Source organism: Cavia porcellus, unplaced genomic scaffold (genome assembly GCF_034190915.1).
Source record: "Cavia porcellus strain 051 isolate PalLab524CR breed Dunkin Hartley unplaced genomic scaffold, mCavPor4.1 scaffold_17, whole genome shotgun sequence".
NCBI classification, from domain to species: Eukaryota; Metazoa; Chordata; class Mammalia; order Rodentia; family Caviidae; genus Cavia; species Cavia porcellus.
This window is the reverse complement of record NW_026947500.1, coordinates 34,305,584-34,331,193: the sequence shown is the minus strand read 5'-3', so window position 1 is coordinate 34,331,193 and position 25,610 is coordinate 34,305,584. Positions and strand designations below refer to the sequence as shown.

Below are 25,610 nucleotides of genomic sequence, written 5' to 3'. Positions count from 1 at the left end.
TATCGCTATTATTAGTAGTTTTTTTTTTTTTTTCTGTCCAGTATTTTACTAGTTGGGCTATGGGGAATGCCCAGCATATCTATCATTTCTTTCCTTGTCTTCACCTACTTATTGGTTTCCAAAAAAAGGACAAGTGAATGGACCTTCCCAAACTTCCAAGTGCAAGTTGCATTTAAGATTTTGCCTTGAAGTATTCTGTTTAATGCAAATTCCCAAATCACTTAGCACTTAAAAGCAAAGGCAGCTTGGAGCCCTACTGTAGGTACAATGGCATTTTCTACTGCACTTCACAAGGCACTTGGCCTTGCAGTTTCATGTGGTTTTATCATTGCTACTTGAGGATGTAAACATTACAACCATTTCACACCCAGGACGTTGGACTTGGACAAGACAACTGACTCATGTGAAGTTCCACTGAAAGTCAGGAGCAGAGCTGACCTCATCTCAGAGTTGTGGGTTCTGAATGCTAGCTTGGCCCCTCACATTCTACCCACACCAACTATTGGATTACTCTGGGTCTTCACTGTCTCCGACCCCAGCAACTGTTGCTGCCTCTAGGAAGCTGGGCACCTTTGGGATGCCTGCCCTGCTGGGGCCTGGGGCCTGAGGGTCCTCCGCCATCCTCAGCCCTCGTTGTGCATGGTGTGGAATTATACCACACTGCTCTCTTTCAAATGCAAGTCTTCATGGGTGTGTCCTGCTAACTGAGCCTGGGCCACATATCTGGGACTTGGTTCCCAAGGAGCCTGGGAAAGCAGTGCTGGGGAGGCAAGAATCAGCAACCAAATCCTCCAGATCTAGGAAGGATGTTCGAAAGGCATTGGGGATGACAAATGTTTGCATTTACAGAAGGGGAGACAGAGGCTCAGAGAGCAACAAGACTGATGAGTGACAAAGCTGGCAGTCTAAACCTTCATCACTTGCTCCTTCTAGTGAGCATGTGTGAGTCACTGCTAGAAGTCTGGATGGCAGTTTTCCAGCCATGCACCCTCTGGGTTCTGACAAGTTGGAGAGGGGCTGGGCAAGTGCTTAGAGAGAAGTGGGCTGGATGTGAGGTAATAAGTGGGGACTGTGACGAACTGAAGGACAGATGTCCCATCTGAACAGGCCAGCGTCCAGTACATTTCACTAAGGCGGAAGCCCAATACAGCCAGACCTTCAGATTCTTTAAGAGGAGCCCAAACCCAGATATTATATGAACTCTCCTTAACATCAGCTATTGGCAACAGACTAAAATGAGAGGAGAGAGTCAGAGGCAGAGATATAGAGACAGACAGTGAGAGAGGGACGAAGACAGACAGAGACAGAAAAGAAAAGACAGAGAGAGAATATTGAAGAATGTCTGTGGATTGTATAGCACCCATAGGTTCAAAGTTTGCAAGCTCAGTGTTGAGTATGGAGGCAAAGTCTAAAGATAAAATCAAGACCTTAATTTTAATAGTAGATGTTAAATGCCTGCTAATTTCAAAGTATATTTCTCCAGTGAAGGTAGATAAGAAAAACTAAAACGAGGATTTCCTATTACATTCTCCTAAAACCTCCACCTTCCGATCTGTCGGGGCAAGAATTAGGGCCATAGGTTCACCTTGCTTGCTCCAAGGAGCATGAACAGTATTATTTTTAAAACTCAGTAAGCAAGGAATGGAGGTAGCAGGTTGGAGGGAGATAGGGCTAGAGGGAGGAGGGAGACAAGAGAGAAAACAGGAGAGGAAGACAGACAGAGAGAAGCCGTGGAATTGAGTCACCTTTTCAAGTTGATTAGTTCTTCTGGAACAGAGATCCTGCCCTCAGTGTGAATCATCTGTTCCGGTGCTGACATGGCCCAGTAGACACGGCCATTCAATTTGCTCTTACCTTGTCCATTTGCTCCCAGGAGAATGTAACAGGAGAGCTTCATTTTAGTTTCAGTGACGAGCCAAGTTTTTCTTATCAGTCTTTACCAGGGAAATCTACACTTCAAAAATTAGCCAGCAGGTATCATGTACTATTTAAATTTTTTCTTTAAGGCTTCAGTAAGCAGGAGGGGGAAATCATGGAGAGGGGCCTTGCAGTCTCCCGCAAGTCCAAAGTTTTTTATTCTTCTAACTCATTTGTCATGGTGATCAACTTGTAGCCAAAGCCCTGGCCGTTTTGGTCAGGGAGGAGGCAGCACCTGCTTTATCTTTATGAAATTGCAACTTCATGCCCACAACTGCCCCGAAGTGAGTTTCCTTGAGCTTCATGGTGGGCAGCAGAGGGTGCTCTTCAGGGCCAATCTGATCATCAATAAAACTATGTGCAAAGCCAGGCCTTTCTATTTCCCCACACAGAGTAGGTTCATAGAAATCGTCCAAGTAGCTTCCTGGAGAATATACCGGTTGATAATAGAATTTCCTGCTTGGAAAACTATGAGCACTAGTCATCTGCTATGCCTAGAAAAACTAAAGATCAAAAATGAAATTCTCTTTCTCATTAAATAAATAAAAATTAAAGCTCCACACTCCTTGGCTCCATTTCCTATGCAATAAGAGCACTTGCTGGTACAAGTTAAAGAGTCTGTGCAGGAAATCACTGCATGATCCAAGGTCAAAGGGAATTGGGGGACTGTTGTCATCATTCTCAGCTGTTGCTTCCTTTTCTGTCTCCTTCTTCCTATTGTTTGGGGCAAGTGTGGCAATGAAAGGAACCCACGTGACCCAAGTTTGCAAGAGAAGTCATTGTTCTGAAGATGTGCAGCCGGTCAGTATGCGGCTTCACGGGCCTCCCTCTGAGGTCCCTTGTGACTCCCATTGGAGAGACCGTGCAGTGGCTTCTTGGCTCTCCTCACCAATTCATTTCTTCACCTGTCCCATGCTTCATACTGGGTGTCCTTGGGGTCTGTGTCTCAATCCTCCAGCTATCACTTCCCAAGTAGTGCTCCACCCACTTTCCCCATGTCAGCGTAAGCCCTAATTTCCATATAAAATCCTTTCTTCCTGTCATGGCTCTAACTGATCCCAGCAAATACACCAGACAAACACACATATCATTTTCATAAAGAGCCACTTATTAGATCTAAGCCAAGCCAGCAAGTGGGGTCAAGACCTTCACATTCAGTCACTTCCTGACAACTGATTCCAACCAGAGGGATGAATTATTAAGCAGTTTATTTTTCACTTTCAAAGAAGCAACACCATCTTCTCTCTCTGTAATCTCTGCAATTCGTTTTCCTGTTTGAGCAAGGCATCTGTTTCTTATCTCTGAATTGAGGGTGCCACCATCTATAAGCAGCATCTGCGATCCTCTACCTAGCAAGTTGCCAGGCATGCCCAGAAGCTCTAAGTTGATTTACAGGCTGGTATACCAGGAACACACTTCCAAGATTGTAGTCTGCCTCAGGTTCCTTTGCAAGAGGCATATGTCATGCAAAGGCCCCAGATGGACATTTGTCAGGGTCCACTGCAATTCCTCAGTCCTGTTCTGCACATTCTAAAGAATTAGTTCTGATTTCAAGATGTTTCTAAAGCTGACTCATCTGACTCATACACCACGATAACACTGGTCTATATAAAATGTCCATATCTCATCCCTTGAGCACAATCCCTAGCACACCTTCCCAACTTCCTGCGTACTGCTAGGAATCACTCAAAAACATTTGCATGGGAAATTGACCAGGAGGACGCACAGACACTTCTGTCTTCAGGAGGCTTGGTGTGGCCATGGCTGAAGTCTCAAAGACATCAAGATTTTAAAAAGATGTGGCTTTTAGTGGGGAAGAACATTCTAGATACACAGAGAAGGGTGTTCCAGGAGAAGGAAGAGTAAAAATAAAGGCTCCAGACTGGGAGTGTGACATTCGGAACAGAGAATGTGAGAAGAAAGAATGGTAGAAGAGGAGGTTAGACAGGTCACAGAGGAGGGAGAGGCCATAAGGTCCGGAAGACCAACATTTTGTCTTTCATCCTGAGTGAGCTGAAAATTTTCAAAAATTTCTTTTTTTTTTTTTTTTTTTTTTTTTTTTTTTTTTTTTAATTTTTATTTAAGGAGAAAAGAAAAGAAAAAAAAAACAGTGAAGGGTACAAGTTATACAGATTTACAGAAGAAAAAAATGCGCAGTAGGAAATCACTAGTTAATAGATTACATATTGCCATCTTAGAAATAATTGTTCAAGTCACAGAATTAAAGTTTGTAGAGTGGACATTCCAGCAATGATACTGCAAACAGTTCTGTTCAATGATCCATTAGAACTCTGTGATATCATTTTCTGTCTTATACATTTAAATATACATGCAGTTATATAGTTTAGAGCATTTTCTTTTCCTCTCTTTTGTACAGTGACTATTACACATTTTGGGTTTCATTGCTCCCACTGTTCTTATTGCTTTTTTGGAAGAGAGTAAAACCAAATGTGACATAACAGAACAGAATCGGTCAAGTCAAAAGGGTGGATATAATAGATAATATAAAAACATAATACAAGGTGATCAACAATGGTTACCCTAATGCCTCCCGCTATTTCTAATAGGATTGCCTATATCATTAGTTGTAATACTATTGAACAAAACCATAAAGGATAAAACCGACAAAACCAAAACATTGGAGATATTGTAGGTCTTCAAAAGTAGATAGAAGTCAACGAGAATGGGCGTTATAATGAATCTCATTATCTTCTCAGCTGATGCCTAAACTTTCGAACCTGATACTATTCAGCAAAACAGAATAGAGGAACCTCAGTCAAAAACAAGATGGTGAGAGTAATACAGGGCTTCAAATCGAGAAAATAGAAAGTCAAAGTGGGTTACTATATTATATCCTGCTATATTTTTCCCTTTAATTAAATGGATAACAATAAAAAAGTATATAATGGAGTGGAGATTGAGAAAAAGAAAAAGAGGGCATAACAGCGAAACAGGGCAGATCAAGACATAACCTTTTAAGCAGAATAGTGTTTCACCACCAGATATTTCCGACTTAAAAATAGTTACCATATTGACTCCCTCCCTGAAGTCCTTGAGTACAACTTCATATACTGTAGCATTAAGTATATCAAAACAATGTAAAACCATTTAAGAGAATGACAGCATTATAGAGTATTTGGAATTGACTAACAGAAAATGAACAATGGTCTCTGTATAATCTCCTTGTCTTTAAAAGGTTTTTGCTTATACTAACATACATAACAAAATCCAATAAGATACAACCTGGTTAGACCATTGGAGACAGAAGAACAAAAGCTAGATGAGACTTCAAAACAAGATGGTACTGAATCAGCATTACCTATTAAGATGTCATTTTCTCAAAAATAGCTGTTCCTATCATCCAATCTTCTCTGTCTCATTTCTGTTGAGCTCTTTTTCTGTCAGTAGCTGTCAGTTTGTCTTCTTCATTTTGTTCTCTGCTCCATTCGTTGTGGCCTCCCTGCCACTATTTCTGGGTTCTTTGTATTTTTCTTTTTTTAGAATATCCTGCAATACTTTCTGTAGAGTTGAATTGGTGGTTGCAAATTCCCCCAGTTCCTCTTTATCCTGGAAGCACCTCGTTTTTCCATCAATTTCCAGGGACAGTTGTGCAGGATATCTCAATCTTGGCTGGAGATTATTATCTTTCAAAGCTTGAATTATTTCCCCCCATGCTCTTCGTGATTTGATGGTTTGTGAAGAGAAATCTGCTGTAATTCTGATGGGTGTTCCTTTGTAAGTGATCTGTTTCTTGTCTCTTACAGCTTTTAATATTCTGTTCTTGTATTGAATTTCTGGGATTTTTATTATTATATGCCTGGGTGTTTCTCTGTTAGGGTTGTAGGTAGCTGGGGTCCTGTATGCCTCATACAGCTGAGTATCTTTACCTTTTGCTAAATTAGGAAAATTCTCCTGGATTATTTCTGTGAGTAGCTTTTGTAATTCACTTGTTTGTGTCCCTACTTCTTCTTCTATGTTCTTAATCCTTAAGTGGTGGCTCCTCTTATCATCTTCTTGTCTTTGTATTATTGCTGTTTGTTTCTTTGTTATTTTTAAGAAGTTTTTCATTTCATTCTCCCATATTTCAAGTCTGCCCTCCAGTTCAGATAGTCTGTCCTTAGTTTCTTTCAAGCTGTTATGCCAGTCTTGTATAGACTTATTAATTTCTTGATAGTCCCTTTGAACCTGCTTCACATACTCAATGCTTTCTCTGTTTTCTCCATCAAGCAATTCTCCCCTCTTTTTCTGTTCTTCCATTCCACCATCTGTTTTTTCCTGGGTGGTGTTTAGCATTTCTCTAACTATTCTGCATACTTCTAGCTTCAGATCATTGATAACTTCATTCCTGAATTGGTCTATGAGGCTCTCAATATGGTGCTTAATGTATACTGGTGCGGCATCCATTATTGCCTGTTTCTCAGGATTGGGGGCCGAGGAGCTTTTTTTGTTGCTTCCCTTCCCCATATTTTTTGTTCCTTATAAAATGCAATCTTACAAAGGAGGCCCGGCTTCCCTGCCTGTCAGCCACAGCCTGATCAAATTGCGCTGGCTAGTTGTTCCCGCCCACCGCTGCGCACCAGGGAGTCGGAGGAGGCAGCCTACGCGGAAGTCAGTCGCTCCTCCGGGCCATCGTCCGGCTCTGGGATCTGGGTTAGGCTAGTCTAGCCTAGAGAGTCCGCCAGCAGCGTCACTCAGGCCAGGCACTTTTCTCCAATCCCGTCCGAGAGGGGAATGGCGCCCAGAGAGATCTCCGCTAGAGTCAAACTGTGGTGGGGGGTCAGATTCTCACTCACCTCGCCACCAGTCAGTTTTCGTGTACACCTCTGTCCGTCCTTTTTTTTTTTTTTCGACTCCGTTCTCCCGTTCCCAGAGCTCGGCGCTCCCAGAGCTCGGCGCGTCTCTCCTTGCTGAGCCGCTGTGGAGATAGCCGGCCGCCGCACGGCGGGAAATCCAAACCGGTTTCCGATGGCGCGGAGTCGAGCCTCCACACCGAGATTTTTCTGTTCCTATTTTAGCGCCAGGACTGTATTCCAAGTTGGATTCTCTCAGCCCAGTTCGTTCCTGAGTCAGCAGAGCATATCTCTACTGATTCGTGTCTCCCTAGTCCGCATTATTTCTGGCCTCTGAGCCGAACCTTTCAGAGAGCCTCTGGTAGTTGCCGTTGTCTGTCCGCCATGTTCTCTGGTCTCCAATTTTCAAAAATTTCGAGAACAGACTGAAGGCAGGCAGTCTAGAGAAGAGAGTCTTGTGGGTTTGGAAATTGTTTCCATAGGAGCCCCATTTGCACATAGCAATTTTCATCAGATATTAGACAGAAATCTGACTAGATAGGATGGTTGGGCATTTTCTTTCGAGGAGGGATGAGTGTAATCTGTGTGTAACACAATGAATGCAAACGTCTGTTTGCTAAGTGGGGTCAAACTCTTCTGGTTCTCCCAGGACAGTTATCAGTCTCTATCACAAGTAGGTATGACCATAAGACTGCCCAGGGCCTGGGGAATGCATCAGGAGTAGAAATGTTTGTGCTACTTCTAGGTCTGGCCCGCACAAGCTGCTCCATATGCTCCTTCTATAGGTGGTTTCTTTCCTGCTGGCTCCGGGATGACCCCCCAGGGTGAAAAGCATGCAAAAGCATGCAGAGTCACATACAAGCTTATTTTGGAAACATAAACAAACACACATACCCAGGATCTCATCCCTGAGTCCCATGGTCATGGCTTCACACTGCCAAATCTGACAGTGAGACCATGAGTTTTCAGGCATCTTCAGGAGAGAACTGTTATATGGCTTTCTCCACGTCTGTGTGACTGACCTAGGATGACCACCTTCGAAAAACTCACCTGACTCAAGCCCAGTAGGCATGCAACTTGAAACTGCCCTTGCTTCTTAGGTTCAGAGAAAGGCTGCTTAATGTCCCAGTTGGTTTACTCTGACATTGCCCCTGTTCTTTTCAAAATATTTAGTGCTACACCTGCCCAAAGCCATTTTCTTATATGCATATGAAGAATTGGGCCAACCAGTTATGGGTCCCTTTCTTCGGTAAGACTCTATAGTACCTATGTTGACACTTTGCAACTACAGCCTCACCATATGGGACTTGTCCCTTTCCTGGTCTATACAATTCAGATGGGGCTGCCAATCAAGGGGCTGAGTCCAATGCACATAAAGATCACATGCAAGAGGATGGTCAATCATGAGTCAAATTGAAGTTGCTATAATTTCTAGGCGAGAATGTCTGTTCTATTGAGGTCATGAAGCTGGATCTTTCAACACCATGTTTTTCAGGAAGGGTAAATAAAAACAGGACTGAGAAACTGGGGAGGGAGAAACAGGTTCTTAATGTTTGGTTCTGGCCCTGTTGGACACCGACTAGGCCTGCTTGCATTATGTGACTCACCTTCTGAAATGTAACTCAATTAATATTGGTTAGATTTCTATTATGTGTAACTGGGAGTTCTAATTACTGTCCAGTTTAATTATAGGAGGTCAAGGGAATCAGTGTATTTTTCCTTTGATCTTTCTCCTGGGGGTCACTGGCTGCATATCTTTTCCTTATTCATATTCGTATCTTTGTTAGAACCCTCTGAATCTTTCTCCTTCAGTTTTCTCTCTGGATCTACTGCCTCATGTGTGGTTGCAAGCTAACTGGAGAAGATGAACAAAACTCTCAGGTCACTAATAGGCTTTCCCTAAGAGATTGGGGTCCGAGTTTATCACCTTGAAAATGACAGCAGTTTTACCTCCCACCCCACCCCCCGTTGGTTGAGAGAGGGCCTCGCTATGCTGCCAGACTGATCTTGAACTTGTGATCTTCCTTTCAGCCTTTGGGAAGCTGAGCTCTTTACTGGGATGTCTGTGTTCAACAACAGTTTAGGATTGCATTGGGAAATTGCTTTATTCATCTTAACCCAGTATTTTTGTATTCATTGGTAAAGAACCAATGGGGTCAATTACAACACATTTCAAAGGGCCTTGAATTGTATACTTTCTGAGTTGTATTTTATTTTTTGGGTTAGAGCCACTTCAATGTGCCATTTTATGAGTTCTGACACCCTGAACCATTAACACCACTGTTTTCATTCCACGGAGTCCTTAGCTTTACATTTATGAGCCCAATATGGTGATGATCCTTTAGACCAAGGGTTGACAAACCCACAGGGTACATCCAGTCAGCTGCCTATTTTTGTAAATTGTTTAATTGGAATACAGCCATATCCATACATATATATATATATGTATTTAGGTTCTTTTGTAGTTGTTATAAAGACCATATGACCACAAAGCCAGAACTACTATCTGGCCCTTTACAGAAACACTGCCAAACCCTGTTCTATGTAGAGTTTACAACTGTTTCCTTACCTAGAGACCCACGGAAGTGGCATTCCTGAAGCGCCCTGAGGGATGAACGAATGATTATTTTAACAAGCCTTTGGGCACACTGCTTGAGGAGGTCTATTCTAGATCTCTTGGGCCAGGACATGACATAGCAGCTGTTTGGGATACCCATGTCTTACAGCTCCATTTTCTTTTTGAGAGACCCGGGGAACAAACATGCTCTAAATCTTGGTTCTGTAGGTGTATTTCCATGTGGGTTCAGTTTTGCTCAAGGCTAGAGTTACTTTTCCAGCTCATGGGTGGTAGTGTTGGAATTCTCCTGGGCATTCTGACTTCCGTCACATCTGTTCCTCAGGCATCATACTGTGGCTCCACACTACAATTAATAGTCCATCAAGATGTTCACACTGTTTCCTATGGCTTGATCTGAGCCATCTGTGGCTTGGAACTAATGACAAGAGGTAGAGTGTGTATCTAAAAATGTGGCCAGACTGCAGCAGTTATTACAGCCACTGCTCGGCTCTTCAAAGAGGCTGTGGCACAGTACACTCACCTTCCAGATTGACTTTCTAGTCCTATGACACCTACCGGTTCTCAGCCTCTGCATTCCAACCATCTCAGCTGTGGAATCCCACACACCCATCACATATGAGTTCCATCCATATATGCTTCCTTTTTCTCTATTAACTATGGCATAAATTCATAGCAGAACCTATGAGAGAAGTGGCTCTCCACTCTTTAGGTTGCTGCGGAGCAGAAAATTAAGTCAAGAACCATTCAACCAATAGAAAGAATGAAACTGCAAGTTTATTTGAAAATACAAAATATTTTTAAAAATACACACACACACACAAAACAAAACCAAGCCTAACCGAAAAAACAAAAAGTAACCACACACAGTCTTTCCAGTTTGCATTACTTCGAACACCACACACTATTAACCATTTAGTTGCACTTAAAAAAATGTCAATTTTAAGGTTGAGTCAGGTAATAAACTAAGAATCACAGTGTAACTAAGTTAATGCTAAAAGCTGATCTTGTTTGGGAGAAAAGAAAGCAGAGATCACATTCTGGTTGGTGCAGATTTAGGCGATGTATAAAAAAGTTGGAATGAGTTAAAAATATTATTGGGCACTTATTTGAAATTTTCAGTAGGAGGAGACCCAAAAATCTCGTAGCTTTGGATGTTGTATTTATATGTTTTTTAAAAAAATCCATTAAAAATCATATCCATAATAAAATGTCCCTGTGTTTGTTTTTTTAAAAAATTAACAGGCTCCCCTTATCTCCTAAAACCATTTGTTTTTCCTAAGATGCCTGGAAGCAGAAAAGCGCAGATTAACTCACTGCACAATTAATTAAAATAAGAATCCTTTCCTCTAAACATTTCCAGAGCACCAGAAAGAAGCAGGCAGCCATCAAAGGGGGGAATAAAGCCACCCCGACTCACAGGAGATGATACGTGCGACCAGACATGCTCTATCTGCCACCCACATCCTTTATGGATTCCTCAGAAAATAACTTGGGTACTGTTTTGAAACTGAAAGACACAAGCAGCTAGGTTCTTTTACTTAAAACAAAACAAAACAAACAAAAACCTAAGAGGCCAGTCCTGTTATTTACTTTGAATTTGACTCTTTAGAAAAAAAGACAAAGTCTACAGAGCAGGATCCCCGAAGGCCACCTCCCCTCCCCATTGCAGCAGGCTTCGTTTTGATCAGCCTCAAATATGTTACTCAACATTTCTTTGGCTATGAATGAAGCCCTGAGTGTGGAACAGCTGCATCAAGGTGGCCCTACTTGGTTCCAGGTTTGTCCTTCTGTGGTTTTCTTGCCAAACGATGCCCAAGTGTTTGCCCACTACTCCAGCACGGGGGTGGACCCTGCGGCTGGCTGAGCACACAAAAAGAGGGAAAGGAGCCCAAATAGAGACCGTGAACTGAGGGGGGCAACTGCGCTTCTGCATCCTTCAGGAACTGGATAAATAATAACCTCCCAGTGCAACAAAGCAGCAGGTTAGTCCTGGGGGGCCTTCGGGGGCAGGAGGAGGCAAAGGCTGGATCTCCTTTTGCTTCTTTCTTTGGACTTTACTAAAGGAGAAACAAATAAAACAGAGACAGTTTTCCTATACACATATAAATAGTCCCTTAACTAGAAGGGAAAAAAACCAAACACACCATTTCAAATGCATTTCTAAGAGATTAAAAAAAAAACCCAAATGGAAAATCTTGACTCCAGACAATCTTGCTGTCCATGTTGCTGAAAGAAGAGGACTCTACTGTGTCTCCTATCTACCAGGATGCTAGGCGAGGGCTGACCCTAACCTGAACTATGACGCTAACTTGGGGTGCTGGTTTTGGGACTCTGGGAAGATGAGTATGTGCAGAGCGGGGAGCCAGGAGCTCTCGTGGGAAGTCTGCGGCTCTCACGTGTCTTAGAAGCCAGGGTCCTCAAGCCTAAATGCACAGGTCAAACAGATTCCCAGGGGTGAAGGGAACTTGGGAGCCCTGGGCAGAAGATGCATCAATAAGGGGGACAGGGTGGGCATGGCTTTTTGGCTAACTCATATCCGGCCTTCATCCCTTGGCTACGGCAGGTCAGCTGGGAGGATGACAATCCAGAAGCCGGGAAAGTACAGCGGCGCACGGCAGGCCCAGATTGTCAGGGCTGCATGCTAGGAGCTGAGACCTCAAGAGAAACTCACGGTAGGGTGCCCCCTGCCTATTCTGAGAGGAGGCTGATGCTCTACACTGCCAGAAAATCTTCTCCAAATGATGATTCTTGGGGCAAATTTCAAAAACCAACATCTCCCTAGGAGAGAAAGGTTCTGAGTCCTTCACAAAACCAAGTCGACACTGGTGATCACATCAAAAGATTCTTTTGGCCACTGTCTTCACTAAGTGACAGCAATGTGTAGGATAACACAAGGTGAATTTTGAGGTTCACACCTGGGTACTCCTCAGGGGGGCCACCCATTGATGGTCTCCTGGTAGACCACCCAACCCATGTCCCCAGATGGAGCAATACGGTGGCAGCTTCTGAGAGAATCTGGTCCAGTGTCTTCTGTCCTTCTGGACACGCAACTGGAACAGAGGTGCTGCTTTCTCGAGGCCTGCTTAAACACTGGTTCATCCTGCTGCCTGCAAATGCATGATGCTTAGTCGGAGGGATTCCAATGGTAACAGAATGAAGGGAAGCATGAGGGACTGTGGGCCCCCAAGGAAAAGTGACCTCACAGAAAAGATGACAACACCTCATGTCAACCAAGAAACCAGAAAAACGCCAGGTCATCCTGCCAAGAACATCTCGGGGAGAAGGGGAATAGAGAGGCAGCTGATACCCCGACCTCAGCTTGAGACCTCCCCTTAAAGTAACGTAAAAGTGCATCCCATGAGCACCACTTGTTAGAATAACAAATTGGAGCAGACAGACCCGTCTGGACTTTGGAATAGCTGGGTTTTACATTGCTTCAGTGCCTGGGCTGGGCACAGAGTCCCTGGGTGGTGCAGTGCCTTCCAGTGGGTCAGGCTGTCCTGGGCTGGTGCTGGTGTCTTCAACACTCAGGAGGCTGCTGGCTGCCCGCGAGCTGGCACTGTCCACACTCCCTGACCGCGAGCGATAAGGGGGCAGGTCGGCTTGGTTCAGAGACTCAGTGTCTGAAGAGTAGGGTGGTGGAGGAAGGTCGTACCATGCAGGCCTGCAGTGGAGAGGGAACAGGGATGGTAGAGAGAGGAAGGGAAAGAAAACACATTATAATCAAGCCAAGGTGGGCAACAGGGACCCACTACCAACATCAGGGAGTATGTGAACTGGTGCTTTAAGCTAGGAATGAGATTTTCCCTCCAAGTAGGAAGGCAATTTAAAGGCCAGCAAAACCAGTGGTTGGAAACAAGGTAAAGAGAACAGAAAGGTCAGTGCATTCTGGCTGGTTCATGTCCACTGGGCACTGCCAAAAATCACATCTTCTAGGTGGACCCAGAATGAGGTTGCTAAGCAACGCCCAGTTCAATGAGCATGGTTCTCCCTGTGATGCAGAGGCTGGGCTGGGATTGTGGGAGACCTCTGATGGGGCCACAGAATTCTGGGCTCTCACTAAAGCTGACTTTTGCTGTACACCTGGGGGAAGCGAGAGGACATCCCCTCAGCACCCCGACTCCTCATCGTCACCATGCTTGAAATGGAGTGATTTAACAGAAAAGATAGTTTATTTCTTAGCTCTGATTACTGCAGGCTTGGAGTGCGTTGGACACGGTTCCTGTTTGTCACCACCTTTAATGCTCGCGAGAATGTCGTGAGGAAGGTGGGACTTTTATGTCCACGGTACTGTGAGGATGCGTGAGGCACAGAGAATACAGGGGTTGGCCACGATCGCAGACAACTACTGCAGTCAGCAGCAATTGCAGGATCAGAACCCAGACATCCTGTCCCCCAGTGTTGGCAAGTCTAACTTCACTCCCCACTGGTGGTCCCGATAAAGGGGTGGTGAGCTTCCGAAATTTGATCAGGTGAGTGAGGGTCTGCATTATCATCTGTAGGCTCGGCCCCAACTCCTGAAGTTTCGTTTTTTTTTTTTTTTTTCTTAAGGTGGTTAAACTGAGGATGAAACAATATAAGAATATCTGGTATGGGCAAGGGCTCAGTGGCATAAGCACCTGCCTGCCAAGCGTGGGGTCGTGAGTTTGATCCCTGGGACCAAAAAAAAGAAAAAAAAAAAAGAATGCCTGGAGCGGTGGTGCCCACCTGTCACCTTGGCACTCTGGGAGGCTGAGGCTGGAGAAACACAAGTTCAACTCCAGCCTGGACTATTTCAGTGATTTAATAAGACCCTGTCTCAAAATTTAAATTTTTTTTTTCTTTAAAACGACTGGGGAAATAGCTCAGTGTGAAGGCCCTGAGTTCAATGCCCAGTACCACCACACACACACCCAAAAAAAAAAAAAAGAAAAAAGAAAGAAAACAAACAACACCAGAGCTGCTCCTGGAGAAGGCAAAAGGTACTGGAAACACAACTGCAAAACGCCTGATGAGATGTGCAGTGAGGCCCCAGCTCAGGGCAAGAGGGTGATCAGGGCTGAAGGGCAGGGCACGGGAATGTGAGGACCAAAAGAAGCTCAGACAACGCCAGGCCAGTGCCTTCCAAAGTGAGCTGCCCGAGTGAGCGGAGGCCACAGGGAGAGGGGCAGGAAGGGGAGGCTGAGCAGGCATGACGGGGATCTGCCACTCACCTCACCTACGGGGCTCTACTCTTTGGCCTTTTTGCCTTCCTGCAATGTCATTTGCAATGCAGGTCACACTCCTTTAAAACACTTGGCATGCTCTATCACCCCCTTTATTTCATGGGTAAGTTAAGGAACTTATTTATTCACTCATTCACTTGCTCACTACAGTAATAACACTAATGAAACCTCTCCCCTGTGCTGAGCTCTGTTGTGTGGCAGCAGGTGAAGCCCAGAGCTGGCCGGTGACCTGAACATGTACCACTGTGGCATCACCGAGGAGCAGCAGGGCTCCACGGTAGCGGGATCCTAACTGTGTGTCCTCAGAAAAAGTTACTCAAAACTCCAGAGCCTCAGTCTCCTCCTCTGGAAAACAGAGGCAAATCCAGAACTTTCCCAGTGACCACTGAGAGGTTAAATGAGATGATACTGTGGAGGCTTCTGCAAGGTCTCAGTCAATGTCGGTCTCTGCTTCTGTGTACTATTGTGACCCCCAGGCACTTGACCAGGCCAGGAAACCATCACCTCATTAGATGCCTGTTTTAACCCCAGGCTCTTCCACCCAGCACGCACCTCTGGTCCAGCAGGGCCTCCGAGTAGGAGGGTGGGGAACCCACTTCCGAAGCATTCTGCTCGGCCTGGCTGGCCACATACTGGATGCCATTGTTGACGTTGTAGGTGACGTTGCAGTGGTGGGGGTGGTCCAGGACCACCAGGCGGGACAACAGCACGGGGTGCTGCAGCCGGTGCACGGGCAGCGTCATGAGGTTGTTCCGCTTCCGCTGGTGATGCAAGACCAGAGCCAGCAGGGCCACCACCAGCACGAAGATGATTGAGCTGCCGATGATAGCGTAGGTGATGCTGGGGTAGTACACGAGCTGGTTCTCCGAGGTCACAAACACCTGCCCGCTGCCTGGCTCTGAGAAATCGGGAGAGGAGAGACAAGGAGAGAGGCTTAAAATCGGCTCCCTTGGTCTTTTAAAGTCAGCACTAGGGTCTGCAGGCAAATGATCATGGTGGCACTCTTCCCAAGGGGCCATCGTGGAGCCATCCAAAGATCCCTGGGCTGGTGAATGGGTACCCCAAATGTGATCCATACACACAGTGAAATACTGCTCAACCCTAAACATTATGAACACTGAGGCACCCTCCACCATGGGTGAACTTCAAAGCCATTATGCAGTACAGTAAATCAGACCTAAAAGATCACTGTATGCTTCCATTGATAAGAAACACCCAGAGACAGAAAGTACAGCAGCTTACTAGCGTTAATAGAGGAAGTAAGGATTAACTAACTGTAAATAGGCTTGAAAGATCTGTCTAGGGTGGTGAGGATGTTCTAAAACTGAATTGCAGTGGTAGTTGCACAAATCAGAAAATTTACTAAAAATCATTGAGTTGTACAGTTAACATGGGTGAACTGATGAAATGAGATTCCATATGTTGTGGATGAGATTCCAATAAAGTTGCTTAAAAAGATGGCCCCAGGAAACGTAATAGCCCTTGTGGCAGAGATCAGTTTTCCACTGGAAACTGATGATACCGCACACACGAGGAACACCAGCAGGTGTGTCAAGGTCTCTGTCTGTCTGCAGTGTTTACTCTGTGCCAGGCCCAGGTCCAGGCTTTCAGACTGAGGACCAGCACACATGGGATTAATGACATGGGCTCTGGAGCCACCCTGGGTTTCAGCCCCTGTCCTTCCCTCTTCTTACGCACTGTGAGCCCTTGGGAAAGTGCTGCTTGCTCTGTGCTGCAAAGTGATAAGAAGCTCTTTGACATGTAGGGTGTAAAATAAACCAGCAATTGGCAAGCACACAGCTCCAGGGCCGTGCATGTTTAACATCCATGAATACAATCCTTATCACACCCTCTAGCCTCCTAACAACTGAATGAAGCAGGTGTTTCCCTGCCCCCTGGGCCCCAGTGCTAGAGATTGAACCCAGGGCCTTTGCACTGAGCTACATCACCAACTCTGTTTTTATTACGATTTTTTTTTTTTTTTTGGAGACAGGTAGGACCTTGCTAAGTCACTCAGTTGCCCAGGCTAGGCTCGAACTTGTCATCCTCCTGCCCATCGGGTCACACCTGGTCACCCCAGGAAGTAACAGGCAGGCAAAGGAAACCTCCTCCTTACAGAAAGCACGGACCCCTCTGTGCAGAAGAAGCACAACTGCCTCTGCCAAGGCCCAGCTAGAGAAAGAATCATAAGGCTGCCCCAGGGAGCAACTGTGACCACAGCTCTGTGCTTGTTCACCTGCAAAGCGGGGAGGAGGCTTCTGTGGGTACTCAGGGGCCACAATAAGGACATGAAGCAGCGGGAGCAGTGCTAGGTGCTTTACTCCATTCCTCAAGTCTTGCATCTTACAAATGTTTGTGCATCCATATATCCCAAGGGTATAGAATGGTGCCTGGCGTAGGATAGGTGCATGATAAATGCACAACTCAAAAGGGGAGAATCTATTTATCCACATGCCCCGGTAAAGTAGGAACTATTATTATCCGTATTTTTCAGATGAACAAATTGGTTCACAGAGGTGAATTAACTTGTGTGTATGCTGCAAAGAGATAGAAGCTCCTTGGCTTGTGGGGTGTGAAATAAACCCCCAATCGGCAAGCACACAGCTCCATGGAAGTGCATGTTTAACATCACACCTTCTAGCCTCCTAACAACTATGAAGTAGCAGAGACGGCAGGCTGGAAGCCAGATGTTTCTCCTTCAAAAACTGCAAAACACACCACCGCCTCTCCTTTCCCAACAGAAACATGTCCTGATCCCAAGCTAATTCTAATCTGAAACACATGCAGAACTTCCCCTTCAAACTGTTGTCTCTCTGTGTTAATTTTCCTTTCCATTCACACCCAAACATGGACTAGGAGCTTCAAAGATTCTCCAAGTTCCTGGTGATCATCATCTCAATGTACGCTGCACATTTTCACTGCACAGAAAGAGATGAATACAATCCCAGCTGACAGGCTGCTATGCAGCTCGGGAAAGGAGGTGATTTGAATTCTTCTGGGGATAGTCATTACTTTTTTCAGCTTAGATAATTAAAAGCTGGAGCTGGGTGTGGTGATACGTGTCTGTAACCCTCACACTCTGAGAGGCTGAAGCAGGAAAATTTGAGTTCATCCTGGGCAACTCAGCAATTCAGTGAGACTGTCTCAAAATAACAAAGAGCTCAGGACAAAGACCTGAGGTTCAATTTCCAGTCCTGTGGGAAAAATTGTGTACATATATGTGTGATTCAGAATTCAGGGTTAAAATAAAATACTCTTCTTCATTTACTATCTCCTACATAGAGCTAAGAAGTCACAGAGCCTTGGATTTGAATGTGTCTCTACATGTTCGAGTGAAGCAAGTGATTTAACTTTCCTAAGCCACAGTGCCTCAGCTTTAAAGGGAAGGCAGGGCTGGGTAAGTTCAGCACCATCTCCCTGGAGATGGTGCAGGGGACCCCACGTATGCAAATGTCTGACAAGGACTTGCACTCAGGAATGCTAGTTCTTTGTAATTTAATTATTATTTTAAAAATAACGAGGATGATGAAATACACCTATTCCAAACACCATTTTCAAGTGTATGGTTCAATAGTGTTAATAAGCTCATTCACAACACCGGGCAATGGTCACCACCATCCATCGCTCCAGAATTCTCGTTTATTCCACCTGCCCAGTGCGGATTCCTGCCTCTCTAGACAGCAACAGAAACTGGGAGACCTGCCCCGGGGGGTGGATTTACATATTGAAGACAAATTGGTCCAGAGATTTTAAAACACTGACTTCTATGCAACCATTTATTGGTGGCATTAAAAATACAAACGAGAGCCCTTTGAAATAAATGCAAAGTAAAATGCTTATGGATCTTAAGGACCTCGCTTGCATCTCTAAAAGCAGGCTCTCTCCAGACCTGCCCCACTTTGGCAGGATAAAAGCGGCGATCATTTTCGCTCCAGAAATTATGATGTTGCATAATTCAGCAGTGCCTGGTCTATGCGTAAAATGTCATCTTGTATTAATTCATTAACTGAGTTCACTTTTCTTAAGAGCGTAATGAGCCTGCTGGCCAAACTGCTAATGTCAGAGCTGCTTGGGACATAAGTGGCAAGAGCGTAATCCACAGATAATGAAGTTTCCGTTTATTCTGGCTGTTCCTCAAGCTTAAGGTCTTCCTGCTCCGCCGTTAAACATCTTAAATTGCTGTGCTGTATCCGATCTGCTGCTGCGTCAATTCCAGGCTGTCTGTTTCTACCCAGAGACCATAGTCTCAAAACAGCTGCTGCCCGCGCCACTTGAGGTGACACAGGCTGGGTTTTACACACTTGCACGTGCTCTTCACCTCAAAGCCATCCCCCAGTTGTGCCCTTACCATGACGGTTTTCCAGCAGATGGCAGCTAAGTGTCCTGACTGCATACCTGTTACTAATTCACTCAGAGGCGCCATCTGGATGGGTGGAGGGACCAATGCAGGCAACACCAGTGACTCAGGCTCCTCTCCTTCTACAGAATTCCTTCCTCCAGAGGCAAACAAAATTTTCTCTGGAATACTAGTATTATTATTTTTGTCTATCAGGTTAGAAAAGCACGGCTTGATCTCACATGTTGTTGGTCAGGTCTTGGGAAAACAGGTAAATTCACAGTGTATATACACTATGATAAAAAAAATGTGGTGTTTAATTTCTTAGATGTATTACTGTAAACAATACACTGCCATTGTAACCCCTCATAGTATCTCCCTTCTCATCACATACACTTATGCCATTGTTTTTGCTGCTTTTGGAAGCAGTTCTGGACATTTTCTTCCATGTCTTTAGTTGCATGGCTATGGCTCAGCTGATGTCCTGGGCAGATTCTATGCATTTATCTTTTGTGATTATTTTGGTAGCAGAAAATCCAGAAGTTGTACAGTACCAGGTCTGGTGAATAAGGTGGTTAAGAACACACCATACTTAAAAAAAAATATAATGTATATGTATATCCATTGACTTTTTGAATCAACTCAGGACGTCATGATTGCCACAAAAAGATACTCACACAAGAGGACTTGCAGAACTAAAGTGTGGTCCAAGTGAGGGCGACTGTTTACAGGAGGTAAATAGCAATGTATCTTTTACTATGATGAAAATAATAGCACTTTCTGTTGAAACATTCATCCTAGGTTCTGATCATACTTGAGGGATGGGGGGAGGGTAAACTGGTACAAACTCAGGGGCACAGTGGGGAACAATATATAGTCTATCTTGCATATGGATGGGCTCCATATTCCTGGTTCTGCATCTCTGTATCCAAGCTCCTGCCAGTTCAAATGTATACGGAAGAAAAATTTTTTTCTTCTGCACTGAACAAGTAAAGACTCTTCTTTTGGTTATTATTCTCTATATAATACACTATAACAACCAGTTACATAGCATTATGTATTGAGAATTATAAGTAAGTTAGGGTGATATAAAATGGGCAGGAAGATGTATATACAGCACCATTTTATGTAAGGGACTTGAGTGCCTATGGATTTTGGTATCCTGAAGCCAGTATCTTACAAATCACCTGTTATGGTTCATATCTAGATGTCCCTTCAAAGTCTCATGCACTCCTATGTGGGGATTTTGATAGGCTGTGGTGGGGATTATGGATGTGCTATTACTGGGTTAGTCCACTGTTTGGATTAGCATCGTTCTGGGAGTGGCTGAATGGAATTACTAAAAACAGAAGATTCATCCTGGATGTGAGTGGCACCAACCAATAGGCTTGTTGCTCAAATGGAATAAAAAGGGAAAGAAAGGCTTGTTGCTTGCGGTCTTCTGCCTGCCATGGTATTAACTGTTTATACTGTAATGACTCTGCCATGCCACCTTTGGAGTCACCTGACTATGGACTAAAACCTCTACAAACTGTGAGCTGAAATAAACCTCTCCTTCTTTTGTCCCAGCAATGAGAAAATAGCTAAGACAATGTTAAAGGAAGATTATATATTAATTTAAAAATATACAAATTATTTGACACAGACATTCCCTAATTCTTAAGAAAATTAACTAAATGAGAAATAACTTCTATTTTTCAGTGCTGGGGGTTAAACCAAGGGCATTAAGTATGCTGGGCAAATGCTCTACCACTTCCATCCTGGAAAAATTTTTAATGGTCATGAAAGTATTGTTTATAATGACAAAATGTATTAGAGGCGATATAAATGTTTACCACTGTAGCTTGCCATAATAAATGATGGTGCCCTGCTCTTATTCAAAGATTTTAAGGCAATATTTCTACTGATGTAGAAAGATATTTTAATAAGTAAAAAAAAGTAAAGTAATTGGAAATTGTTATAGTTTGAATTTCCTTAAAAGTGTCCCCCTAATGATTTTAAGTTTAAAACTAAATCCCCCTTGTGAGGTTGTAAGAGGATGGAAACAATCCAAGGACAGTGTTCAGAGTGGGGCTTTTGGGAGGTGGTGAGATTAGGTGAGGTCATCAGGGTGGAGTCCCTATAATTGAATCCTGGTGGCTTTGTAAGAAGAAGGAAGGACAGCAGAAGGAACACCAACATGTGCTCCATGTACCTCTGTGGGACTCTGCCAGCAAGGGGCCTTCATCAAAGGTGCACCCCAAGCCTGCAGAACAGAGAGCGAAACAAATGTCTTTATAAGGGTCTCAGATGTTTCACTAAAATAAGTCAATACCCCCTAATCCAACGCCAGGCATGGGGCGCACACTTCCAATTTCAGCTATTTGGGACACTGAGGCAGGAAGGTTGTGAGTGTGAAGCCAGTCTGGGAACTTCTGACAGAGTCTGAGAAAATAATCACATAAAATGAAAAGGACTGGGGACGTAGCACAGTGCTTTCTGGGTTCCGTCCCCAGTACTGCAGGGTCTCAGGGGTGTCAGGACTGTGAGCGGCTGTTTCTCTTTCTTCTTTTCCCATAGTTGCAAGGGACATGCGAGGATGACAGCCCCTCCTCAGCCTTCAGAATGGCCTCTGTAGTCCGGAATTCCTGTCCCAGAGCGTGTGCTAACACCTCAAACTGACTCATTGTTCTTTTGAGAAAGCAACTCCTCTGTGTGTTTTTAAAAAAGATTTTCTCCAGATTAAATATTCTACGAAGTCAGGTTCATTGGGGGTATAACCCATGCACAATAAAATGTGCCCTTTAAAAATGTACAGTTCGATGAGTTTAGCAAAATGAACAGCAGCAAAACCACCTCTACAAAAACCCTGGCAGCTTCTATGTCTTATACAGTTTGTCACCCCCTATCCTTCTGGGCTCTTTTTCTCCTACTGTTCCCCCAACCATGGGAACCAATGGTCTATTTTCTGTCCAACTGGATTCACCTCTTCCTGAAAGTCACAGATGTGCACTCATATAATAAGTGACTTTTCTGTTTTGCTTTGCATTTTAATTTTTTTACTTTAAAACAGAAAAATGAATAAAATGATGATACAGAATTTCAAAACAAAATATGATTAACGATGGTTAATGTATTGTGTATTGTTATCTTCAAAATAGTTGCTCAGATGACAAGATACAGGCACAAAGAATGACCAAACGAAAGTACAAACTGTTCTTTTTGATGAACTAACAGAGATTAGTAGTATAATTAGCAGTGTAATTACCTGTCATATATTCTTTTCCCTTTTTTTTTTTCTCCTTTCCCCATTCCAGTTCTTTTTTTTCCTTTTGAGCAGGGTCTTCTCTTTTCACTTTCACAATATCCATTGTACATTTTGGTTCTTATTTATTCTTTCAATTTTTTACACTTAGGGAGACAAGATGATGTTTACACATGTGACTGATTTATTTCATTTATGAGTAAGGTCTCAAATTGCATCTGTTTACCTATAAAAGCTTTAAGTTTATGCTTCTTTATAGCTGAGTAGTACTCCACTGTATAAAAATATTACGTCTTTTCCATCCATTCCATGGTTGATGGGCATTTGGTTTGTTTCCAAAATTTCACTATTACAAATTGTAACTGTTACATGCTGTAAGTGTGGATGCACATATGACATTGTGGTGTGGTGCTTTTTAGTTCTTCTGGCAAAATACTTAGCTGGATCGAATGGGACCTATAATCCTAACTTTTTGAGGAATCTCTTCATGGATTTCCACAGTGCTTGTACCAGTCTACACATGGATCAACAATGAAGGAGGGTTCCTTTTTCACCACAGCCCTGCTAGCATTTGCTATTGGTTGATTTTTTTTTATTGGATGAGTTCTTGAAAACAGTGAGATGGAATCTCAGAGTTGTTTTAATTTGCATTTCTCAAATGACCAATGATGCTGAACATTTTTCTCAAACATTATTTGCCATTTGTATTTCTTTATGTGAGAAGTGTGTATTCATCTCAGATGCCCATTTTTGAATCAGGTCTTTGAATTTGGGTGTTCTGATTTTTTTCAATCCTTTATATGTTCTAGATGGAAGTCCCTTGTCTGAGGGAGAGTTGGCTAAAATATTTTCCTGTTCTGTGAGTTGTCTTTTCACTCTGTTGGTAATTTCTTTTGATGAGTAAAAATTTTTTAATAAGATGAGATTCCAGTTGTTGATTCTTTGAAGTACTTTCTGCAGTTATTTTTTATGAACTTTCTGCCTACCCCTAAGTCTTCAAGATTTCTATTTACTTTCTCTTCTAGTAGATTTAGTGTTACTGCTTTAATACTCATATCTTTGATCTATTTTGACTTTAATTTAGTGCATGATGATAGACACAGGGCTAGTTTTAGTCTGTAAACATCTATTAAGTACATTTTTGCACATGCTTGATTCAGTTCTGTTCTTTCTTTGCTGACTTTTTGTCTAGTTTATCTCTTTGTGACAACGAGGTATTAAGGTCCCATTGTGTTATTGATTATTTGATTTTTCACATCTATTAATATTTGTCTTAAATAATTGGGTGTTCCTATATTTGGTGCACATGTATTTATGATTGCTATCCTTCTCTTGAATTTTTCCCTTAGTAAGTATATAGTAACCTTCTTTATCACTTTTGATTACTTTTGGTTTGAAGTTCACATTGTCTGTAAACAGAATAACTATCCCTGCTTTTTTCTGGGTTCCTATTGCCTGAAGTAATGTTTTCCATCCTTTGACTTTCAGTCCATGAGTTTCTTTTTGTTAAATGTGTTTCTTGTATGCAGAATATGTTCTTGATTCATTCTGCCAATCTGTTTCTTTGGATTGCTGAATTGAGGCCATTTACATTGATGGTTATAACTGATGTGTACTGGTTTATCTTTGCCATGTTATTATCCTGTTGTTGGTTCCTTGATTTTGCCCTCTGTTTAACTGCGTGCCCTACCTAGTGGTTTCTTTTGGTTGTTGTTCTTGGAACTGTGGCAATTTTTATCTCTATTTAAAATACCTTGCAGTACTCTTTTTAAGGTTGGTTTGATGGATGTGAATTTCTTCAGTTGTTCTTTGTCATGTAAGTGTCTTATTTTTCATTAATTTTGAAAGATAGCAGAGTGCATCAAACTGGATTGGAAGTGGGTGGGTTTTTTTTTTTTTTTTTTTGTCTTTTGGAGTCAGGGTCTCACTACGCACTTTAGTTTGGCCTTGAGCTCACTTTGTAGCCCAGGATGGTCTGGAACTTGCAACAATCCTTCTGCCTCAGCCTCCCAAGTGCTGGGATTATAGAAGTGCATCACCATGCCTGGCTGGAAATTGTTTTCTTTTAGTGCTTGAGAATTTGTGTTGAGAAGCTTGTCATGATTCCAATGGGCTTTTCTTGATAGGCAATCTGTTTCTCTTCTGTAACAGCTTTCAATGGTCTGTTTTTGTGCTGAATTTCTAGGATCCTGATTATTATATGTTTGGATGTAGATCTATTTTGGCTATGGCTGTTTGGAGTTCTATACATACCTTTTCTATCTGTATGTCAAATTCTGTTGCCATGCTTGGAAAATTTTCTGCTATTATATCTGTAGTTTATGTCATTTCTATTGACTCCTGCTTTTTCACTGACACCTATGAATCTTATATTGTTTTTCTTTGCATTTTCTTACAGCTGTTGACTTATGATTTAATGGCCCTTTGTTATTTTTAAAAGATTTTTCCTTTAATGATTGCTAATTGTGATCCTGTTCTGAAAATCTAACTTCAGTTCCATTCAAGCAGTTTTGCCAGCTTTAATGAAATTTGTAATTTTCTAGATGTTTCTCTGAATCTGTTTTAATCCATTCTATTTCTTTCCTATATGCTTCATTCAAGATTTCCATGATTTTCCTATGTTCCTGTATGTTTTTAAAATCTGTGTCTTCTTCAGCTATGCTGAGCAATTCCTTCATTAGGGTCATTTCTTTTTTTATCTGAGTGATTATTTCTGATCTGATTTCCTTTATAGCTTCATAGATTTGTTTCTTTACTTCACTTGCTATCTTTTCAGAAATTTCAGGTGTGTATCTTCCAATTTCTTCTAGGCCAATGCCTCTTGTAGTTCTGGATGGCTGGAGATGTGAGCTCTTGTGTTGCTTTTTTTGTCTTGTCCTTTTCACGCCTTGGTTCGTATTTTGATCTTTTCAATCTTGTTAGTCCTGTCTATCATGTTTCCCTTAGTCAGGGTCCTACTGTGTGGCTGGCATTCTCCCAGGTGTGTTTCTACAGAGTGGGGAAGGGGCAATTCCTGCAGGCCAGTTAGGTGAGTCCTGGATTCTTCTCTGGTTGACCAGCCTAGGAGCACTGATGTGAGCAAAACCTTGGCTCATATTGTTACTGCTGCTTCAGACTTTCCCAGGCTGCCAGACCCACTTGCCCATAGTGTGTGCCCCAGGCAGGGCCTACTGTGTCACGGCATCTCATCCCATATGGAGGGAGGGCTCACTCACACTCTCACCAGCCCACCCCACGACCTCCAGGTGAGGAAGGGCTCACCCAATCTCTTGCAGGACTGCTGAGGTCCTCTGGGCGATGTTTTGGTTTTTTGAGACCATGTTCAGGATAGCCTTGTGCTCACTATGTTCCCAGCTTGCCTCAAACTCACAGCAATCCTCCTGCCTCAGCCTCCTGAGTGCTAGAATTACAGGTGTGAGTCATAACACCCAGTTTAGTGTGTGGCTTTTTGTATCTGGCTTCTTTCACTTAGTGTACTATCTATGAGAAACATCCACACTTCTATATTAATATTCTATTCCTTTTTATAGTCATATAGTAT

The 25,610-nt window shown here is 43.2% G+C and overlaps 1 protein-coding gene across 2 annotated transcripts in view; it reads right to left on the bottom strand.

The window, feature by feature from the left end:
* Positions 1–10,037: 10,037 nt before the first annotated feature.
* Positions 10,038–25,610, bottom strand: part of Ldlrad3 (low density lipoprotein receptor class A domain containing 3) — a 253,943-nt gene continuing 238,370 nt past the window's right edge. For both annotated transcript variants that reach the window (XM_013145940.2, XM_013145941.2), the window contains exons 5-6: positions 15,042–15,387; positions 10,038–12,949 (exon numbers count right to left, since the gene is read on the bottom strand). In XM_013145940.2, the coding sequence (XP_013001394.2) occupies positions 12,712–12,949; positions 15,042–15,387 (584 nt within the window). In that variant the 3' untranslated portion in view covers positions 10,038–12,711. The remainder of the gene's footprint in view (positions 12,950–15,041; positions 15,388–25,610) is intronic.